The 21,759-nt window shown below is 39.7% G+C and overlaps 1 protein-coding gene across 2 annotated transcripts in view; it reads left to right on the top strand.

Annotated features, from left to right (window-relative positions):
* TGM4 (transglutaminase 4) overlaps positions 1–21,759 on the top strand; it is a 106,958-nt gene that overhangs the window by 11,100 nt on the left and 74,099 nt on the right. For both annotated transcript variants that reach the window (XR_015696380.1, XM_087712982.1), the window contains exon 2: positions 14,074–14,253. Coding sequence is in view for 1 of the 2 variants with exons in the window: in XM_087712982.1 (XP_087569108.1) it covers positions 14,074–14,253 (180 nt within the window). In the remaining variant the exon portion in view is untranslated. The remainder of the gene's footprint in view (positions 1–14,073; positions 14,254–21,759) is intronic.

The following is a 21,759-nucleotide window of genomic DNA, read 5'->3' as shown; positions in this document are numbered from 1 at the left end:
AGGCCTGAAATCCAAACCAAAAGAAAAGATGGCTTGCAGGTCTGATAGATTCTTTTTAGAGTTTGTGACTGATTGATACAGCTTTTAATAATGCTGATGCTGTAAATGAATGTGCACCTGGAGAAGGAAGAGGGAGGGGAATTCCTAGCAGGAGTCCCATCATTTCCTAGGAAGGAGGCATTATATTCCAGACAGAAGCCCAAATTAAGAGACTGTGCAATTCTGAGCTCAATGGGAAAGGGAGAAGAGGTTAGGAGCTTGAGAAATTTCTCTCTCTCTTTCTTTTCCTCTCTGTCTCCTTTCTTTCTCCCTCACCCTCTCTTTCTTTTTTCTCTTCCCCCCCCTCTCTGTCTCTTTCTCTCTCCCCCCTCTCTTTCTCTCTCCCTCTGTCTCTCTCTCTCTCTGTTCTCTCTCTACATCTATCTTCTGGAGGTGGGGGAGGTGAAAAATGGGTCGTTTTTCACTCCTCCCCTCCTCCAGAAGCATTCTGCAGAAAAAGAGGCAAAACCAGCTCATTTTTTGTCTCTGTGGGCCAAAATTGTTGACTTTACCTTTCAGTTCCAGCTTGCGGGACTCCCGAAGATAAGTCCTGCACTCGGGCAAAGGATGGGCAGGGTGATGTGGGCGGGGCAGTCTCATGGTCCTGGCACAAGCTGGTTTAATGGCTTCAGCGGGCCACATGCGGCCCACAGGCCGTAGTTTGAGGACCCATGCCCTAGAATCTCTTGCCTTAGCAAGAATGAATATTATTGTTCTCTCAACACTAACAAAAAAGGGATGGGAAATTAAGCCTGGGAAATGTCTATAGTGATTCTCAGTCATCTACATCATGGTTGTCCCAAAAGTGCTTTTTTCAAGAAGCAACTGGACTTTCTGGTTTTTCTTTGAAGATGTTTCACTTATCATCCAAGAAACGTCTTCAGCTCTGACTGGATGGTGGGAAATAGAAGGATATTTGTTTGTTTGTTTGTTTGTTCATTGTCTGCAAGGAAATCCTTCTATTTCCTACCATCGAGTCAGAGCTGAAGAAGCTTCTTGGATGAGAAGCGAAACGTTTTCAAAGAAAAACCAGAAAGTTCAATTGCCTCTTGAAAAAAAGCACCTTTGGTTTAAGTGTAGGAATTTCCCACTCTGTTTTCTTAATGGTAGAGTGTGATACCCTTTGCCAGACTATATTATTATAGCAGATTAGGGATCAGCAGTGGGGGGGGGGGCACAATTTAGACTGACAATCTTTTTGTTTTAATATAACTGTTTGGAAGTGTCACCAAATTTGTTATTGGTTTGATGTCTGCTGCCACTCTTGAATGGGCGATTGCTAAGCAAATGACAGAGTTTAGTGGCTAAGAACAATGGGAGGGATTAGTGAGAATAATTTAAAGGGAGACCCTCGTTGGCTCAAGCTTGCTAAGGTGGTTATGTGGGGGAAATGGTCAGGTGACTTTTCTCTTCCTGTCTCCTGCCTACCCTCAATTGCCCCAACTGCAGGATATTTGGCATAAGGGCGTTCCTATCATGAAGGTTCTCATCTGAGAGGTTTACCTTGGGCTTCTACTTCTACCCTGATAAGGCCCATTGTGATTAATAGAACTTACTCCAACTTAACCTTTAAGAAGTATGTGAACTGTTACAATTGACATAAGATGCATTAGCTCTGACAATATATATAGGGTTGAAGTGCAAGGAATGTGTGACAAATGAGAAGAAATTTCTATTATATATTGTCAAGAGATTATCATTATCATTTTAATAACCCATATTTCTGATTCCCGCCTTTGTTTATTCAGTGCAGAACAACGCATTAGTCATTCCCTTTCATTTCCTTGAGAAAGAAACTCAACTTGAGCTCAAATTTAAAAGCATGTTATTGGGTTTCTGGGAACTGTGGTTCAGTGAGCTTTGAAGAACATTGCCCCTTTCCATTCTGAAAGGCAACATAACCACTCACTGTCATTATACAATACAATAAATATGTGCTTTAAAACCACAGCTTCTTTTTTTCATACCAAGGAAGGAGCTGTTATCAAAGCTGCAGAACCTAAGGTAGGCCTAACCCTAAATGATATCATGGCAACTAATATATTTTAGGGCTGTAGTAACACTTTTAGAGGTAGCTGATAATTCCCTACTACACTTGAGAGAGAGAAAAGTAGCAGCAATCACCATGCTGACATGCAGAAGCATTTGTAAAACTTGAAGGAGTTATAACAGTAGGGCAAAGATGTTATCAAATTAAGTTATTAATTTTCTTTGTAAGCAGAGAAGACCAGAAACGTGGTATTTTTTACTTCTTGTGGGAAATGAACATTGCCTACTCTGCCTGCCTGCAAAGAACAGGATGCCTTTAGCTCAACTTTGGCTAAAAGTGGAAGGCAGTATGTTTAGAGGTGCAAAGGAGTCATAATACAGCATGTTTAAAGGCAGCTGGTGATGCTAACTTGGGTATGCTAAAGACTATACACAAAGAGAGCTGAATGAGGGGAGGGAAGACCCCCACATACACTTAGAAATTCACTTAGAGAAACCATCTCTAAACATGTGGTCTTACCAGCCGTATCATCCTCTGCTTGACTAGTCTGCTCATATATGCTTAGATGGTTGTCTAATTTGCATAACATTTCTGTAATAGGAAGTTGGAGATTCATGTAATCTTATATGCTAGAAAAAAATTATTTAGCACAAATATTCAAAAGAAAGCTCCATCAGGAAAAATGCCATGGAAAATGACTCTGGGGCCAAAAATCTTGCAGATACAGTTTTAAGTGCTATAGAAGAAGAATAAAAGAATGCTACTTATTAAGGAGATAGGCTTCCACTCAATTCTTTAGAGTTGCAAAAAAGTTTTATAGTTGACTAGGAAAAATATTTTTCTTGATTTTTATTTCTAATGTCATTTTACTTTATGGTTCAATTTGGCTATATTGGTTTAATGTAAGCAGAGGTTGCCAATTTGGGGAAAATAGTGATAATTCAGTTTGAAGAACTAAGCTTATCTCAGTTAAAAGTTTATTTATTTATAAAATTTATTGGATACCCATCTTACCATTGGGTAACTCTTAGCAATCTCAGTTACATATACAGTTAAATAATAGAAAGTTAAAACTTTTTATGTTTTAAAGTTCAAACCAAGGCAAGGGCGGAGTTGGGAGAAGTGGGATCTGTTTTTACTCAATCAACCATCTCCATTGTGCTATTTCCTCACTGGGGCCTCAAGCCAACTGGCAGAGCCATATCTTTAGGCCCTTATGAAAACATAGGAGGATTGGGACCAATTTCACATTGAGGGGAAAGTTGTTCCAGAGGGCAGGAACAAAAGCAGAGAAGGCCGGCCTCATGGATTCCACAAACCAGAATAATTAGACTTTTTTTATTTTATATAGAACTTTTTTATTTTTCTTTTAAGAAAAAAAACACAAATATGTCATCATTTGTCAATCATTAAGACATTGAAGTACAATTTTTTTTGTGTGTGTGTGTGCCCCTCCCTCCCTCCACCCCCCACCCCCCCTCCTCCTCCCCCCCCCCCGACTTCCCAGAACCCGTACACGGTATGGATTTTTAACTAACACAGTCTAAAATCTATTGAGAAAAAAGAAATAAAGAAATTAATGACATTCTAGATTGACCTTAGCTTCTTCTTACTGAACTGACTTTTAACAGTTTGAATCATTTCTGATCTTAAGCATAGGCTAACTGGAATTTCTTAGTCCCGTATTTATTTTGTATATAGTCAATCCATTTTTTCCAGTCTCGTTTATATATCTCATTTGAATGATCTTTGAGATATGCCGATATTTTAGCCATCTCGGCTAAGTTTGTTACTTTCAATGTCCATTCTTGGATTGTAGGCAAGTCTTCCTTCTTCCAATATTGCGCCACCAACAGTCTCGCTGCAGTTATCAGGTGCAGAATCAAATTGGTCTCTACCACTGTAAAGTCAGTACATATACCTAGTAAAAATAACTGAGGAATAAACTTTATCCTTCTTTTAAAAACATTTTGCATGACCCACCATATTTTTATCCAAAATGCCTTAACCTTTTGGCAGGTCCACCATATATGATAATATGTAGCATCGAGAGAACCACACCTCCAACATTTAGGCTGTACATTCGGATACATAGAAGCCAGCTTTTTAGGATCTAAATGCCATCTATAGAACATCTTATAAAAATTTTCTCTCAGATTTTGAGCTTGTGTAAATTTCACATTTCTTACCCAGATTCTTTCCCATGTATCCAACATTATTGGTTCCTCAATATTTTGAGCCCATTTTATCATACAATCTTTAACTAATTCTGTTTCCGAATCCATCTGTATTAATACATTATATATCCTCTTTATATGCATTAAGCTTTGATCTCTTATTTGTTTAAACAGATAATCCTCAACTTGGATAAAACCAATTTTTTGATCTATTTTCCACCTAGCCTGTAATTGCCCATACTGGAACCATGTTTGAACTACCTTCTCCTCTTTTAATACCTCTAAAGATTTTAATTGTAATACCCCCCTTTCCAAGGTAAGAAGCTGTCTGTAAGTAATTCTGTCCTGTTTTTGTGCTGTATTCATATTTTCAATTGCGTGTCTAGGAATTGCCCACATGGGTATCTTGTCATTTAATTTATATTGGTATTTCTTCCAAACCCGCAGTAAAGCATTTCTTAAAATATGACTTTTAAAATTCTTATCCAATTTTTTGTTGAATAACAGGTAAGCATGCCAACCAAATACCAGATCGTGTCCCTCAATATTCAATATTCTATCATTGGTTAAATGAGTCCAATCACTAATTACAGATAATGCCACTGCATCATAATATAGTTTTAAATTAGGTAGTTTCAATCCTCCTCTCTCACGTACATCTTGCATTATTTTCATCTTTACCCTCGGCTTCTTTCCTGCCCACACAAATTTGTTGATACCCTTCTGCCATTCTAAAAGGTTTGCATCTTTTTTAAGTATAGGTAACATTTGGAAAAGAAATAAAAATTTTGGTAAAATGTTCATTTTCACTGCCGCTATCCTACCCAGCAAAGATAAGTGCAATTTCTCCCATTTTTTCATCTCTGTCTGTATGCTATGCCAAAGTGGTTCATAATTATGCTTATATAATTTCCCATTTGAAGTTAAAATGTTAACTCCAAGATATTTGACTTTTTTAACTACCTCACATCCTAACATCACTCCTAATTCTTCCTTTTGTTTAATGTTCATATTTATAGCTAATATTTTGGTTTTTCCTAAGTTTATTTTAAAACCCGACACTTGACCATATTGATTAATCGTATTCATTAAGACCATACTGGATTCCTGCGGTTGTTCCAATATTATGACCAAATCATCCGCAAAAGCGCGGACTCTATATTCTTGCTGCCTAATCTTGATCCCTTTTAAACCATCCAAGCCCCGTATTTTATTCAACAATACTTCCAAAGTTATAATAAACAATAATGGGGACAAAGGACAGCCCTGTCTTGTACCTTTTCCAATTTGAAAAGAGTCTGTTAAACTTCCATTGACTATGATTTGTGCTGTTTGCTGTTGGTATATTGCTTTAATTGACTGTAAAAAATTATCTCCTATCTGCATTTTTTGCAGTATCTTCAGCAGAAATTGCCAGTTAACTCGATCAAAGGCCTTCTCAGCATCCAAAAATATAAACGCAGCAGGGATCTGGTTGTTCTTTCCCAAATATTCTAATGCATTAATAATTAATCTAACATTACTTTTCATCTGTCTCCCTTGTATAAAACCTGTTTGATCCGTATGTATCAATTGTTGAATGACCAACATTAACCTATTTGCTAATATTTTAGTAAAAATTTTATAATCTACATTCAGTAATGAAATAGGTCTATAATTTTTGGGTTGAGTAGTATCTTGATCTTCTTTGGGTATCAAAGATATAAACGCTGTCTTCCAAGATGGAGGGACTTTGCCTTCCGTTTGAATCATATTAAATAATTCTCTAAGAGGTTCTACCATTTCTAACTGTAAGTTTTTATAGTAAACCGCTGTCAAGCCATCTGTACCTGGTGCTTTCCCTGACTTTAATTGCTTAATTACCTGCAGGATTTCCCCCGAGGTTATTGGTTGATTCAATTTTTGCCTGTGTTCTTCTCTAACTGAAGGTATTTTCTCTTTGTCTAAATATTTGTCTATGTCTAAACCATTAATTTTATCCCTTTTATACAGTTCTGTAAAAAATTCCCAGAAAGCCTTTTGAATCTCTTCCTGTTGAAACACCTCCTTCCCTCTGTAAATCAGTTTAGATATATTTCGAGTTTTCCTTTTTTTCCTAATCTGATAAGCTAACCATCTGCCAGGTTTGTTTGCATTACAAAAAGTATTGTGTTTTGCATATAATAAATTAGTAGCTACCTGGTCAGAGATCAACATGTCAAATTGAGATTTTAATATTTTAATAGCTTCCTTAACCTTTGTATCGTCTGGGTTCATTGTTAACTCCAGCTCTTTTCTCTTAATTTCCTCTTCCAGTTCTGTTCGTTTTAACCCTTGCTTATTTCTATGTGTTTTATTTATATTCATCAAAACTCCTCTCATATACGCTTTCTTGCGTCCCATACAAATTCCATAGATGTACCCTTATTCATATTCAAAACAAAATATTCAGATAGTAATTTTTTACAATCATTAATATACTTTTCATATCTAAATAAGTTTTCATTCAATCTCCAAGACCTTCTTGCCTGCACTACCCTTCCCAACTCCATCCAGACTGGGTTATGGTCCGAAAGGATCGTAGCCGCAATCTTTGTCTTCTTGACCCTAGAAAGCAAATCATTAGTGGTTAGTATAAAATCAATCCTTGAAAGGGATTGATGCCTGTCCGAGAAGAAAGTGAAGTCATATTCCTCTGCATTTCTTTCTCGCCAAATATCTCTCAATTCAAAATCATCCATAATGTCAAAGAAAGATTTGGGTAACTTTGCTCGCATCTTGGTATTTAGGCGGGAAATCTTCTTATCTCTCTTAGTGTCTATCACTCCATTCCAGTCACCCAATAGTATACAGGAACTATAGTCCCACTGTACTAATTTAGCATGAAGATTTCTATAGAATCTATCTTGCTGTTGATTGGGAGCATAAATTCCCAAAAGTAATGTCTTTTTCCCTTCTAAGATTAAGTCTAAAGCAATATATCTTCCGAAGGGGTCTGCTTCTATTAATTCAGCTTTCATATCTTTTCTTAAGTATACAACTATACCATTCTTCTTTTCCATAGCAGAAGCTGCAAAATGTTGACCAAGTTTTGAATTGATCAAATATTTTTGATCAGTTGACTTGATATGAGTTTCTTGCAAACAAATTACATCGTTCTTAAACTGTTTGAGATAATGAAATATTTTCTTCCTCTTCTGTGGAGAATTCAGTCCGTTGACATTCCATGTTAAAATCTTAGTTGTCATCTTTGGTTGGTTGAAGCATTTTTAGAGCTTCCTGCATGGCCTGTTTAACCTTAGGTCTAGCTCCTCCCACTGCTTCCAGATTTGTTATTGTAGTTCTTTGATCGATGGCCGATGATTGTTGATGCTGTTGCTTTTTAGCTTGTTTCTCCATACGTCTAGTAGTCATGCGGCTAGGTCTTGGTTCCATAGCACCTTGCACTTCTAGAGAAGAGAGATGCTCCATCTTGTCTGGTGGTTGTGTAGTTTGCTGTCTATCCTGTCCTTCTTGTGGTCTTTCTCTAGGTCCAGATGGTGCAGGGTGTCCGGCCTTCAATATATTATAATAAAAATCTCAGGCTTTCCATACAGAGTTGAGGCGGTACCTTTGCTTATCAAATGTAAATATGATGCCAAATGGCGCATCCCATCTATACTGTATCTGACGATTTCTGAGTTCTTCGACCAAAAAAGCGTAGTCTCTCCTGGCTCTTAACATTTGAGGTGGTATCTCTTTCAAAACAGCCAGGTCTTGACCGCCAATTTGAAGCTTAGTGTTATAAGACGCTTGCAGTACCATATTTCTAAGCTCTCTTGTAGTAAAATATATAACGATGTCTCGAGGAAGCTGCTTCTGCTTTGCCAGCCAGGAGTTAACGCGGTAAGCTTTGTCAATTTGCCAGTCTTGGTTGGTCCCTGGTCTTCCCATCAGGCGATCAAAAGCTTCCGATAGGATCTGTTTCAGGTTCTCCTGTTTCTCCTCACGCAGCCCCCTTACTCTTAATGCGAACTCCATTTGTCGGTACTGTATCATAATAATTTCTTTTTCAGCATTTTCCACTTTTTGTTCCACCACCTCTGTTTTCAATGTCAAGTTAGCATTGGCATCATTAAGAACCTCTAGAGTATCTTCCATTCCAGAAATATGTTCTGTTAATACAGTTACAAGACTCAGCATGTCGTCTCTAATTTTATCAACCTTAGCGTCAAATTTCTCATACAGCTCCTGTTTAAGTCCTTTTATTTCACTTTTAATTTCTTCTTTCATTTCTTTTATTTCCTCTTTTCTCTCCTCTCTATTATCTCTAAACTTATCTTCCATTTTAATTGTCTGTGCATTAAGAGCCTCGCTTAAATTACTCAGGAAAAATTCTTTCGTTAACACATCCCCAGCAGGGGCGTAGGAAGCGGAGGCTGCAGCTTTGTGCCAGGCACTGAGGATGTGCCCCTGGAAGTAGAGGGTGACGACTTCAAGTTAATATTTGGTTTTGAGGCCATTTCAAAATTTATCTGCCTGCAGTTAGTAGAACTCTATTGCCTGAATATGCAGCTTTAAGTAAAGAGGCTTTTATTTTGAAGTTTAAGGCTTGGCAAAACTTTCAGTGAGTAAACATTGTAACAAGACCGTTCAGCAGATTCATCACCATCATTGTCTTCATTAACTTCCAAATAAGCAAAGTTAATGAAGGAGTAAAATTCTTCTATTGTAAAACCAAAACATATGGTAAGCAATCTCTTTTGTTTTGAATTCTTGTGAAGATTAGCAAAAAGTGTTCGTTATTACCGGAGAAACCAGCCTGCTCGGCGCCATTTTAAAAACCTCTAAGTAAATAATTTTTCAGAGGAGAAAAAGAAAAGAAGCTAAAATGTTGATAAACAATTATTGTCCACGCAGTAAACGGATTCAGCTCGTGATAAGATTAAATCAAACAAAACTTTGAGCAGAGTGGGGGAGTCTTACTTTGTCCTGCACAAGGCAGTTTGAAGTTCCCAGCACGGACAGCCGTTCTGCCTTGGGCTAGCCCCCCTTTCCTTGCAAGCACAAAAGCTGCAAAAATCGAAGAGCATTTGCCAGCAAAACAGTTTCTTCTTTCCTTCTTGCCTGAAGGATAAGAAAGCCTGATAAGACGTCAGATGGAAGATCCTCTAAACAGGTACGTAGCCAGGAATTCGGAGGCAGCTGATTTTTGCTGCCACCACCAGCAAGCTCCTCCCAGGAAGCCCCAGAATAATTAGACTGATGGGAGTTGCAGTATGCCTCCTCTGTCAGAATGAATGGTGCGGGCAAATCCTAGTGGGGCGAGAGGGTTCCTCAAGAAGTTGCCATTGTCAGATTATTATCATGGGGTAACATGGGCTTCTAATGATGAGGTTAGATCCAGAAAAATCTCTGCTATAAACCCTGACTTTCAGAGAAGAGGGATTTCCTCAAAAATTGAATAGAGCTCCCTTTATTTAACCAACTGAGAATGGGAACTTTCATCCACAACACATGTCCCATCATATTGTCAGATTTCAGATTCTTTCATATATTCTTCATGCAGCTAGAGGCCACATTGGGCATATTTCTTAAAGGGAGTGATGGGAAAGTGCTGCATTTTGTAAAAACAAAGCAACTGAGAAGGAAAAATGCCAACCTCAAATCCCTGGAAAGGGACACAAATTGTAGAAGGGCTTTGGGAAGTATAGTTGTTTGCTGTTGGGGATATTATATTAATTAGCAATATAAGTAATATTGTGAGAAGTACCTAGATTGGCAGAAAGGAGAATAAAGCACAGATCTAGTCTACAGTAGAGTCACTGCACGACAGGGGTGGGCTCCTTCTGGTACGGTACAGTACGCCAAGAGAGGTAGTGAAAAATCTAGTGTAGCAGATAGGACCGGTAGCGATGGTGGCCTGGCCACACCCCCATACCAGCAAAAGAAAGAAACAGCCGATGAAGGAAGAGGAGTGGAGGCCTCAGCTGTTGGAAGAAGCGCCCACGCTTCATTCTCTTTGAGAGCTGCCTTGCTTGCCATGGAGAGAAATCAGGGGGAGAGAGGGAGGGGAAGCGAGCTTCTGCTAGGGATGGCCTTCTCCTCCCTCTCTCCCCCTGATTTTTCCCCTGCCACGCTCATGAAGAAAGGAGGCAGGGATGTTGGCCGGCACTCGCTTCCCTTACCGCTCGCCACTGCTGCTCCTGCAGTCCCTCCTGCCCTGTTTAGTTGAGTGGCTGGTCAGGAAAGCGGTGAGGGGGCGTCTACTGTTCTTGTTTGCTGTTGCCTGTAATAAAAGTTGGTTGACTTTACCTTTACCTCAGACGCCTCCCGCCTGGTCCCATCCTTGTTGCCAGTGTTGGATTCTCAGAAAGAACCAGGCCACAAATGTTCCTTTGCTGTGCCACGGGTGGAGTTCCTGGGCTTCATGATTGACGCCCAGGGAATCCACCCCACCCCTTCTAAAATCGGCCAAGGAGGCTTTGGGCCGCATGGACCGTGGCGACGGTCTAAAATCTCGGCCATCAAGAATGCCACTGCACCCACCTCCAAGGCGCAGCTGCAAGCGTTCCTCGGCCTTTTAAACTTTTACGCGCTGTTCCTCCCTCACAAGGCGTCACTAGCCGAGCCGCTGCATCGGTTGCTCGACCGATCCGTGGCCTGGTAATAGGGTAGCCGCGAGGTGCATGCGTTCGCGGCTGTCAAATCCTTGCTGATGTCAGAGGCAGTCTTAGTCCAGTATAGCAACAAGATGCCCCTGACTTTAGCTTGTGACACCTCCCCAGTGGGCTTGGGGGCGGTCCTGAGCCATGTCCTGCCCAATGGCTCGGAAGTCCCCATCGCTTTTTACTCCCGGATACTTTCCTCAGCCGAGAGGAATTACAGCCAGATCGACAAGGAGGCTCTGGCAGCGGTGTCCGGGGTTAAAAAGTTCCATGATTACCTCTACGGTCGGCACTTTACCCTCTACACTGACCATAAGCCTCTCCTTGGGCTTTTGGCCGGTGATAGGCCGAACCCCCCATCCTGTCTCCCAGGATGACCCGTTGGACGGAGTTCCTAGCCGCGTATTCCTACGCGCTGTGCTACCGTCCGGGCAAGCAACTAGGTGATGCCCTCAGTCGCTGCCCCCTTTCCTGCTCTGACCCCCAGCCGGTCCCTTGCCTCTCCGTCCTCTCCATTGCTGAGCTGGACCTCCCCCTCACCGCCTCTGACGTGGCCGCCCACTCTCAAGCTGACCCTGTCCTCTCTCAGATCATGGCATGGGTCCTGAGGGGCTGGCCTACAGGGGGCATCTCTCCCGAGTGCCGCCCATTTAAAACCCGTCAGTTGGAGCTGTCACTCCACTGCGGTTGCCTTCTCTGGGGCGACCGGGTGGTCATCCCTTCCGCCGTCTGCTGCCAGGTCCTCCAGCGGCTCCATGCCGATCACCCTGGGGTCGCGCGCACGAAGGCGCTGGCCCGAAGCTATGTGTGGTGGCCCTGCCTTGACAGTAACATACAGGCATGGGTCAGCAGATACGAGCCCTGCCAGGTGTCCCACCCTGCTCCCCCCTCCTCCTCTCGGGAGTGGGAGATGCCATGCGGGCCCTGGTCCCACCTTCACCTTGACTTCGCGGGTCCCTTCTACGGCCAGGTTTTCCTGGTCGCTGTGGATGCCTACTTGCGCTGGGTGGAGCTAGTCCTCATGCACTCCACCACAGCGGAGAGTACAGTGCGGGCCCTACGACGCTTGTTCGCTACCCATGGGTTGCCGGACATGGTGGTGTCCGACAACGGCCTGCAATTTTCCTCCGCAGTCTTCCAGGCCTTCCTGGCTGCTCAAGGGATCTGCCACACTCCAGTCGCCCCTTACCATCCGGCCAGCAATGGCCGGGCGGAGAGGGCGGTCCGATCGTCCAAGGAGGCTTTGGGCCGCATGGACCGTGGCGACTGGCAGGCAAGGGTGGATGCTTACCTTATGGCCCAGCACTCCACCCCTTGCCCCCTCATGCAGCAAAGCCCCGCGGAGCTGTTGATGGGTCGGCGCCTGCGGACCATCCTGGATAGACTACACCCCCTCTATTGAGGACTTCAGCCTGGCAACCTGGGGCACCCTTCCCGTTCTTTCGCTATTGGGGATTTGGTTTGGGCCCGTAACTACCCAGGGGACCCTCGGTGGGTGCCTGCCACCGTCACCGATGTAACCGGCCCCGTTTCCTACAGGGTCCACCTACCCGATGGCAGCGAGTGGCGGCGCCACCTGGATCAACTGAGGCGCCGCCACCCTCCGGAGGCCTCCAGTCAAACCGACATGCAGAGGTTGGCCGCCGACATCAGGCAGCCTGCCCAGGATCCACCGCAGTTCCAGCGCACCGTTCCATCACTGGCCTTCCCTGAGTCAGGCCACCCCTGCCCGGCCGCTGGGTCACCGCAGCCCCCAGCACAGCCCCCAGCAACCGCTCAATCCGCCTTCGCATTCCCTTCTTCCGCCCAGTTAGGCCTTCCATTGTCAGGCCCTTCCCATCGCCTGGCCGCTTACCGGCCTGTTCAAAATCAATCGCCTCTTCCAGCCACGTCCCCTCCGCCCGGCCTACCTTCTTCTAGGGCTCCGCCTCCTGGTCTAGGCCGCAGTGACATCACCCGGAGCTCCACTCCCTCCAGGGAGGAGCTCTCACAGGGACGTCTTCACTCTCTGGCGCCGCCTCTTCAACTGAGGTGTTCTGGGCATGTCTGCCATCCGCCCGCCTACCTGCAAGAGTACGCATGCGCCACTCTTGACGCATGCACCCTCGCTGGGGGGGAAGAGGTGTTAAGTCCTCGGACTTACGAATGACAGCTTGGCAACAGCCAGGCTGCTGGAGCCAATCAGGCACGACCTGAAGTTGCCGGGCTGTCATACGCGCGGCTATTGGTTTCCCTGTCTGACAGCTCCGTATAAATAGCTGTCAGACAGGGAGTGGGTGCCGGTCTACTGTTCTTGTTTGCTGTTGCCTGTAATAAAAGTTGGTTGACTTTACCTTTACCTCAGACGCCTCCCGCCTGGTTCTTTCCGAGAATCCAACAGGGCGAGTGCCTGTCAGCATCCTTGCCTCCTTCCTCCAAGAGCCGCAGTGAGGATGGCCTCAAGTGTCATCCAGGGACAGCCCTCAGAGGAGCCCGAAACAAAGCATCAGCGAGGAAGGAGTCTCTGGTGGCTGCAGAAGCGGTGGGGGCGGCTTAAGCACAATCGCGGGCAGTCAGTTCCAACTCTCCCTTCCCCAAGCATGTTCCATTGCTTCTGGCGCCGCTTTTGGTGAATCTGGCTCGATGGTGGAGCTCTTGCCATCGTTGAGAGCATCGCTAGCAGCTGCTTCTTGCCATCGCTGCCGAGTCGATTCACCAAAAGTGGTGCCAGCAGCAACAGGAAGCAACATGCTCGAGGAAGAGAGAGCCAGAACTGAGAGCCCACAAAATAGGCAGTAAAATTTTATGAAACGCACCTCTGCTGCACAAGCATAAAAGCACCCTCTCTCAATTCTTCGGAGCCTTACCTAATTGTTCCCAAGAGAGAATTTCCAGACTAAGAAGATTCCTCTATTACAGGTGGAACATAATGAAGTATTTGGCTTAAACTTTGCATATGGGGGTCTTATTCGTGCCTGAATGTGTAATTGCAGTATGACAAAAAATATTAAACTTATAGGGAACAATCATATTCTCATTCAGTTAATATGAATCAAATGTGAATCAAATCATGGAATAAATAGGAAAATATTACTTATATTGCTAATATATTATAGTTTAGCTAAGGACTATTATTGCCTATCTCATTTAAGGACTGGTATAAATAGAAGCAAATAGCAGAAAATATATTTGCATATCTGCAAAAGAGAGAAAAGTCAATAAAATCAGTTTTTAAAAGTTAATCATTCTTTATTATTTACAGGAGATCCTCTGAGAGCTGTTGGTGTTGATTTTCTCAGGTATGACAACACCCGTCTTCATCATACCAATGAGTTTTCCCACAGTAGCTTAATTGTGAGACGTGGACAAGAATTTCGGCTAAAAGTGACATTTAGTAGGGAACTGCAAGACAATGACAAAGTCACTCTACAGCTGAGTATTGGTAAGCATTGGCAACTACTATCAAAAGATATCAAGTGTGATATATTGATGTAAAATATAATAAATAATAAAATGAAATGGATTATGGAACATAACATTAGCTTTTTAGACTAGCTAAATGATTTAATCCACACACACACACAACATTCCTTGCCATGGTATCAAATTGGTCTACTTACAATTATTTTAGGATGTACATTCACAACTGAGTTTTCATCTTGGGGCTGACTGCTGCTAAAAAAAACTGCAGATAGAATCTAGTATAAAACTAATGTTTTCTTTTAAAAAATGGAACAAGCTCCCTATATGAATAGTGTGTAACCTGGAGGATGAGTCTAAGGAAAACTAGATGTTGGCAGGACACCAGCTGCTTACATTGAGACTGGATCCTCCATCAAACTGAAGGGGTCAGTGCCTTTATATAAATTCTGTTTTGGTTATTGGACTAATCAGAGCTTAACTAGCAGTCAAAGGATTTGCTTGTTTTATTTTTCAGGAGGCTATTGACCTTGTAGAAAACTTTCTACAAAGTTGATACAATATTCCATTTTGGAACACCTGCCTACACACTAAAATTAACTCAATTGTGTCTAGCTCAGGACATCATGTTTTCTGATTCTCCCACCTTTGCTTTTCCAACCAGTTGCTCTAATCCTCAAAGGCAATTACACATACAATCCAAGTAGCTGCTATGGTCTGGATTCCACAAGTCACCAAACAAACAAAAAGCAGCAAGCTGGTAGATCTGAAGTGATTGCTGAACTCCAACTCCTAATTGCCTCTTCATGAGGTACAATTAGAGAAGACTCCTGAGAGCTGAAACCAGGCAATTTCTTAGGGGAAGGGGTGAACTTCCCTGCTCCTATGATAAGAAAAAGGATGGGAAGAGGAATTAAGGGAGAAGCTCTGTCTTGCATTTTACATTAGTATCCCATCTCCTTTTAGCTATCCATTAGCTCCAAAATTGTTTTCTTATCCAGACGGTAGCTGAGTTCTTTGGGTTTAAGCTATTAAATAATGTTTCTCAACCCATTCTGTTCTTTCAACATAATGTTGCTATTCACTTTCATTGAGTTGGGTGACTATAGAAATTGAATAAATAAAATAAATAAATTTATACCATAGCTCATAAAATCTTTCAAAGTGGTATTTTATTAAAGGACAATTTGTACAGGACTACATCAAACTGCAGATGCTCTTCAATGGCCTATTACACCAACAAAGACAATTTGGACAGTTTCTTATCTCTCTGCAGTAAAAACTAAACATAGCCATTCCTATTATGTGGCAATTACAGGTAGTCCTTGACTTAGGACCACAATTGAAACCAAAATTTTTGTTGCTAAGTGAATCATTAAGTGAATTTTGCCCCATTTAATGACTTTTCTTGCCATCTCTGTTAAATAAATCACTGCAATTATTAAGTTAGTAATATGGTTGTTATGTGAATCTGGCTTCCCCATTGACTTTGCTTGTAAGAAGATTGCAAAAGGTGATCACATGACCCTGAGATACTGCAACCATCATAAATATGAGTCAGTTGCCAAGCATCCGCATTTTTAAAAAGTTTTTATTTTTAGACAAACATAGACAAACAAAACATAAAACCTTCTTAAATTACATACAGTGTGTCGATTGGTTACAAGGTTTTTGTGCATCCTTTCCATAATCATCACTTACAATTTATATGAAATCACATATTATCAAGTCAAATATATTTGTATACCTTATTATCATTGTACCACATTTATTTAACTATCACTATTATTGCTTCATTTTAAACAAGATATTCTAAATATTGGATTCATTTATATTATAACAATTCATTACATCATCTTAAATCTATCCAATAATAATATATCTTTATGTTATATTCTGTATCATTTTATTATTCTCGTATTTATAACATTCTCTAACATTTTTTATCTAACCACTGATAAAATAAATCCCATATCTTATAAAATTGTTTATCTTCCTGTTCTTTAATTTCAAATGTCAATTTACTCATTTCAGCACATTCCATTATTTTATCAATAACATCTTCTTGCGTTGGTATTTCCTCATTTTTCCAATTTTTAGCAAATACAATTTTAACTGCTGTTAACACATTTACAATCAAATGTTTCAATTCTCTATTGTATGTTTCCAGTATAATTCCCAATAGAAAGATTTCTGGTTTAAAGTCTATATGTTTTTATGTCATTTTATTCCAACCAGGTGTGGATTTTAGTTCAATGTCTTTTAGCTTCTACGCAAGTCCACCACATATGGTAATATGAACCCGGTATCTGATGACATTTCCAACACTTTTCCAATTTATTCTTGCTATTCTCGTCGGGGATAGGTGCCACCTGTAAAACATCTGATACAAATTTTCTTTATATGCTGATGACATTGTCATTTTATAATTTTGAGACCATAATTTCTGCCAATTCTCTAAGTCAATCCCATGTCCAAAATTCCCCCCCAAGCAATCATAGATTCTTTAACTTGTTCTTCTTCTAACTTAACCTCTAGTAGGTGTCTATATAATTTTTTAATCACCTTTTCATCAGTACCTATCAAAAGTTTATCTAACTCAGTCATTTTATCATGGAAACCTTCCATTTTAAGAGCTTTGTCATATCTGGAATGTATTTACGCATATGAAAACCAGTTCATCTTTATATCTTGCTGTTCCAGTTCTTGCATAGATTTAAGTTCACCCTTTGCATTCAATATTTCACCATATCTAACTGTTTGTTCCTTTTTGTATGTTACTGGATATGAAAAAGCTTCAATAGTTGATAACCAGACTGGAATTTTTAAGTAATGTTGCTTCTTAATCTTTTCCCAATTTAATAGCAAAGCCTCGCATATGTAATGTCTTCTAAAATATCCCTGCGTTTTAGTTCCCTTGTACCATAAGAAAGTGTGCCATTCCAACAGCAAATCATGTCCTTCTACAGTCAATAATCTATAGTTTCTTAATGTTATCCATTCCTTTACCCACATCAAACATTAGCTGATAGTATAACTCCCAGTTAGGTAGACCAAATCCTCCTCTTGTTCTAGCATCTTGCAACAATTTTAATTTTATTCTCACTTTCTTTCCCTGCCAAATATACTTCAATGCTATTTTGTTTAAATTGTCAAAATATTTTTCCCTAGTCTAATTGGAAATGTCTGGAATAAATATAAAATCCTGGGTAATATATTCATCTTGATTGTTGATATTCTCCCTATTATTGATAATTGAAATTTTTCCCATTTTGCCAAATCTGTCGCAACCTGTTGTTTAAGTTTATGGTAATTGTTCTCTTTAAGTGTACTACATCTTGCTGTCAAATATATCCCAAAATACTTGACTTTTTTCGTGACTTGGATCTTCAAAGCTTCTGCCAATTTTTCCTTTTGTCTTAATAACATTCTTTGTCAAGAACTTTGTTTTGTTTTTATTTATTTTCAAACCTGCTACTTTTCCATATTCCTCTATTTTTTTCTATCAATTTAGGTGCAGTTTCTAGTGGGTCCTCTAAGATGAAGACCAGGTCATCTGCAAATGCCTGCAATTTATATTCTTCCTTTTTAATTTTCATTCCTTTTATGTCTTTTTCTTCTCTAATGTTTCTATTTAGGACTTCTAATGTTAAGACAAAAAGTAGAGGCGATAGTGGACAACGTTGTCTTGTCCCTTTCCTTATTTCAATAGAGTCTGTCAGTTCTTTGTTTATCATTATCTCTGCTGTTTGTTTGTGTATATAGTTTATATGGCTTGGGTGAATTTCTTACCAAAGCCCATCTGTTTCAGCTGTAGCAACATAAATCGCCAGTTCACATTGTCAAAGGCTTTCTGTGCATCTAAGAACATTAAAGCCATTTGTTTTTCAGAATATGCCTCATAATATTCCAAAGTGTCCAGAATTATTCTCATGTCTTTAATTTGTCTCTTTGGCAGAAAGCCATTTTGATCAGGGTGAATAAAGTTATTTAAATATTTTTTAAATCTTTCTGCCAATATTGAAGCAAATATCTTATAGTCTGAATTTAGCAGGGAAATAGGTCTATAGTTCTTAATTTGAAGTGGGCCGGCTTCCTCTTTTGGTGGAAGTGTGATATATGCTTCTGACCACGATTTGGGTATCCTCATCTTTAACATAACTTCATTCATAACTTCTAGTAGTGGAAGACACAATGATTCGTGCAGTGTCTTATAAAATTCCACTGGCAATCCATCCGGACCTGGAGCTGTTCCATTGTTTTGTTTTTTAAGTGCTTCAATTAACTCCATCATTGCTATATTGCCTTCTAGCATCATTTCAGTTTCTTTAGGTATCCGGGATAGATTCATTTTCTGCTAATATTGTTTAGTTCCTCCCTCTCCTATATTCTCTTGTTCATACAATTTTCCGTAGTAATCTTGTATAATTTTTTCTTCTCTTCATTTCTGTTGCAAATTTGCCCTTGATCATCTATTAATTGCATTATTTTTCTTGATTCTCTCCCTTTTTTCAATTTATACGCTAACCATCTGCCTGGTTTATTTTCATTTTCAAAGTAATTCTGTTTAGCAACTCTAATTTTTGTGCTAGTTCCCCCTTTTCCATTAACTCCATTTTATGTTTAATTGTGTCCATTTTTATTTTTTTATTTTTATTTTTTAAACAGAACTTTTTTATTTTTCTTTAAAAAAAAACACAAATATGTCATCATTTGTCAATCATTAAAACATTGAAGTACATTTTTTTTGTTGTGTGTGCCCCTCCCTCCCTCCACCCCCCACCCCCCTCCTCCTTCCCCCCCCCCGACTTCCCAGAACCCGTACACGGTATGGATTTTTAACTAACACAGTCTAAAATCTATTGAGAAAAAAGAAATAAAGAAATTAATGATATTCTAGATTGACCTTAGCTTCTTCTTACTGAACTGACTTTTAACAGTTTAAATCATTTCTGATCTTAAGCATAGGCTAACTGGAATTTCTTAGTCCCGTATTTATTTTGTATATAGTCAATCCATTTTTTCCAGTCTCGTTTATATATCTCATTTGAATGATCTTTGAGATATGCCGATATTTTCGCCATCTCGGCTAAGTTTGTTACTTTCAATGTCCATTCTTGGATTGTAGGCAAGTCTTCCTTCTTCCAATATTGCGCCACCAACAGTCTTGCTGCAGTTATCAGGTGCAGAATCAAATTGGTCTCTACCACTGTAAAGTCAGTACATATACCTACTAGAAATAACTGAGGAATAAACTTTATCCTTCTTTTAAAAACATTTTGCATGACCCACCATATTTTTATCCAAAATGCCTTAACCTTTTGGCAGGTCCACCATATATGATAATATGTAGCATCGAGAGAACCACACCTCCAACATTTAGGCTGTACATTCGGATACATAGAAGCCAACTTTTTAGGATCTAAATGCCATCTATAGAACATCTTGTAAAAATTTTCTCTCAGATTTTGAGCTTGTGTAAATTTCACATTTCTTACCCAGATTCTTTCCCATGTATCCAACATTATTGGTTCCTCAATATTTTGAGCCCATTTTATCATACAATCTTTAACTAATTCTGTTTCCGAATCCATCTGTATTAATACATTATATATCCTCTTTATATGCATTAAGCTTTGATCTCTTATTTGTTTAAACAGATTATCCTCAACTTGGATAAAACCAATTTTTTGATCTATTTTCCACCTAGCCTGTAATTGCCCATACTGGAACCATGTTTGAACTACCTTCTCCTCTTTTAATACCTCTAAAGATTTTAATTGTAATACCCCCCTTTCCGAGGTAAGAAGCTGTCTGTAAGTAATTCTGTCCTGTTTTTGTGCTGTATTCATATTTTCAATTGCGTGTCTAGGAATTGCCCACATGGGTATCTTGTCATTTAATTTATATTGGTATTTCTTCCAAACCCGCAATAAAGCATTTCTTAAAATATGACTTTTAAAATTCTTATCCAATTTTTTGTTGAATAACAGGTAAGCATGCCAACCAAATACCAGATCGTGTCCCTCAATATTCAATATTCTATCATTGGTTAAATGAGTCCAATCACTAATTACAGATAAAGCCACTGCATCATAATATAGTTTTAAATTAGGTAGTTTCAATCCTCCTCTCTCACGTACATCTTGCATTATTTTCATCTTTACCCTCGGCTTCTTTCCTGCCCACACAAATTTGTTGATACCCTTCTGCCATTCTAAAAGGTTCGCATCTTTTTTAAGTATAGGTAACATTTGGAAAAGAAATAAAATTTTTGGTAAAATGTTCATTTTCACTGCCGCTATCCTACCCAGCAAAGATAAGTGCAATTTCTCCCATTTTTTCATCTCTGTCTGTATGCTATGCCAAAGTGGTTCATAATTATGCTTATATAATTTCCCATTTGAAGTTAAAATGTTAACTCCAAGATATTTGACTTTTTTAACTACCTCACATCCTAACATCACTCCTAATTCTTCCTTTTGTTTAATATTCATATTTATAGCTAATATTTTGGTTTTTCCTAAGTTTATTTTAAAGCCCGACACTTGACCATATTGATTAATCGTATTCATTAAAACCATACTGGATTCCTGCGGTTGTTCCAATATTATGACCAAATCATCCGCAAAAGCGCGGACTCTATATTCTTGCTGCCTAATCTTGATCCCTTTTAAACCATCCAAGCCCCGTATTTTATTCAACAATACTTCCAAAGTTATAATAAACAATAATGGGGACAAAGGGCAGCCCTGTCTTGTACCTTTTCCAATTTGAAAAGAGTCTGTTAAACTTCCATTGACTATGATTTGTGCTGTTTGCTGTTGGTATATTGCTTTAAAGTTGGTATATTGCTTTAACCCAATAGGAGATAAAAAATTATCTCCTGTCTGCATTTTTTGCAGTATCTTCAGCAGAAATTGCCAGTTAACTCGATCAAAGGCCTTCTCAGCATCCAAAAATATAAACGCAGCAGGGATCTGGTTGTTCTTTCCCAAATATCCTAATGCATTAATAATTAATCTAACATTACTTTTCATCTGTCTTCCTTGTATAAAACCTGTTTGGTCCGTATGTATCAATTGTTGAATGACCAACATTAACCTATTTGCTAATATTTTAGTAAAAATTTTATAATCTACATTCAATAATGAAATAGGTCTATAATTTTTTGGTTGAGTAGTATCTTGATCTTCTTTGGGTATCAAAGATATAAACGCTGTCTTCCAAGATGGAGGGACTTTACCTTCCGTTTGAATCATATTAAATAATTCTCTAAGAGGTTCTACCATTTCTAACTGTAAGTTTTTATAGTAAACCGCTGTCAAACCATCTGTACCTGGTGCTTTCCCTGACTTTAATTGCTTAATTACCTGCAGGATTTCCCCCGAGGTTATTGGTTGATTCAATTTTTGCCTGTGTTCTTCTCTAACTGAAGGTATTTTCTCTTTGTCTAAATTGTTTGTCTATGTCTAAACCATTAATTTTATCCCCTTTATACAGTTCTGTAAAAAATTCCCAGAAAGCC

Source organism: Thamnophis sirtalis, unplaced genomic scaffold (genome assembly GCF_051295495.1).
Source record: "Thamnophis sirtalis isolate CommonGarterSnake01/CBP01778 unplaced genomic scaffold, rThaSir2_p1.2 scaffold_4, whole genome shotgun sequence".
NCBI lineage: Eukaryota > Metazoa > Chordata > Lepidosauria > Squamata > Natricidae > Thamnophis > Thamnophis sirtalis.
This window is presented reverse-complemented; position numbering and strand designations above follow the sequence as displayed.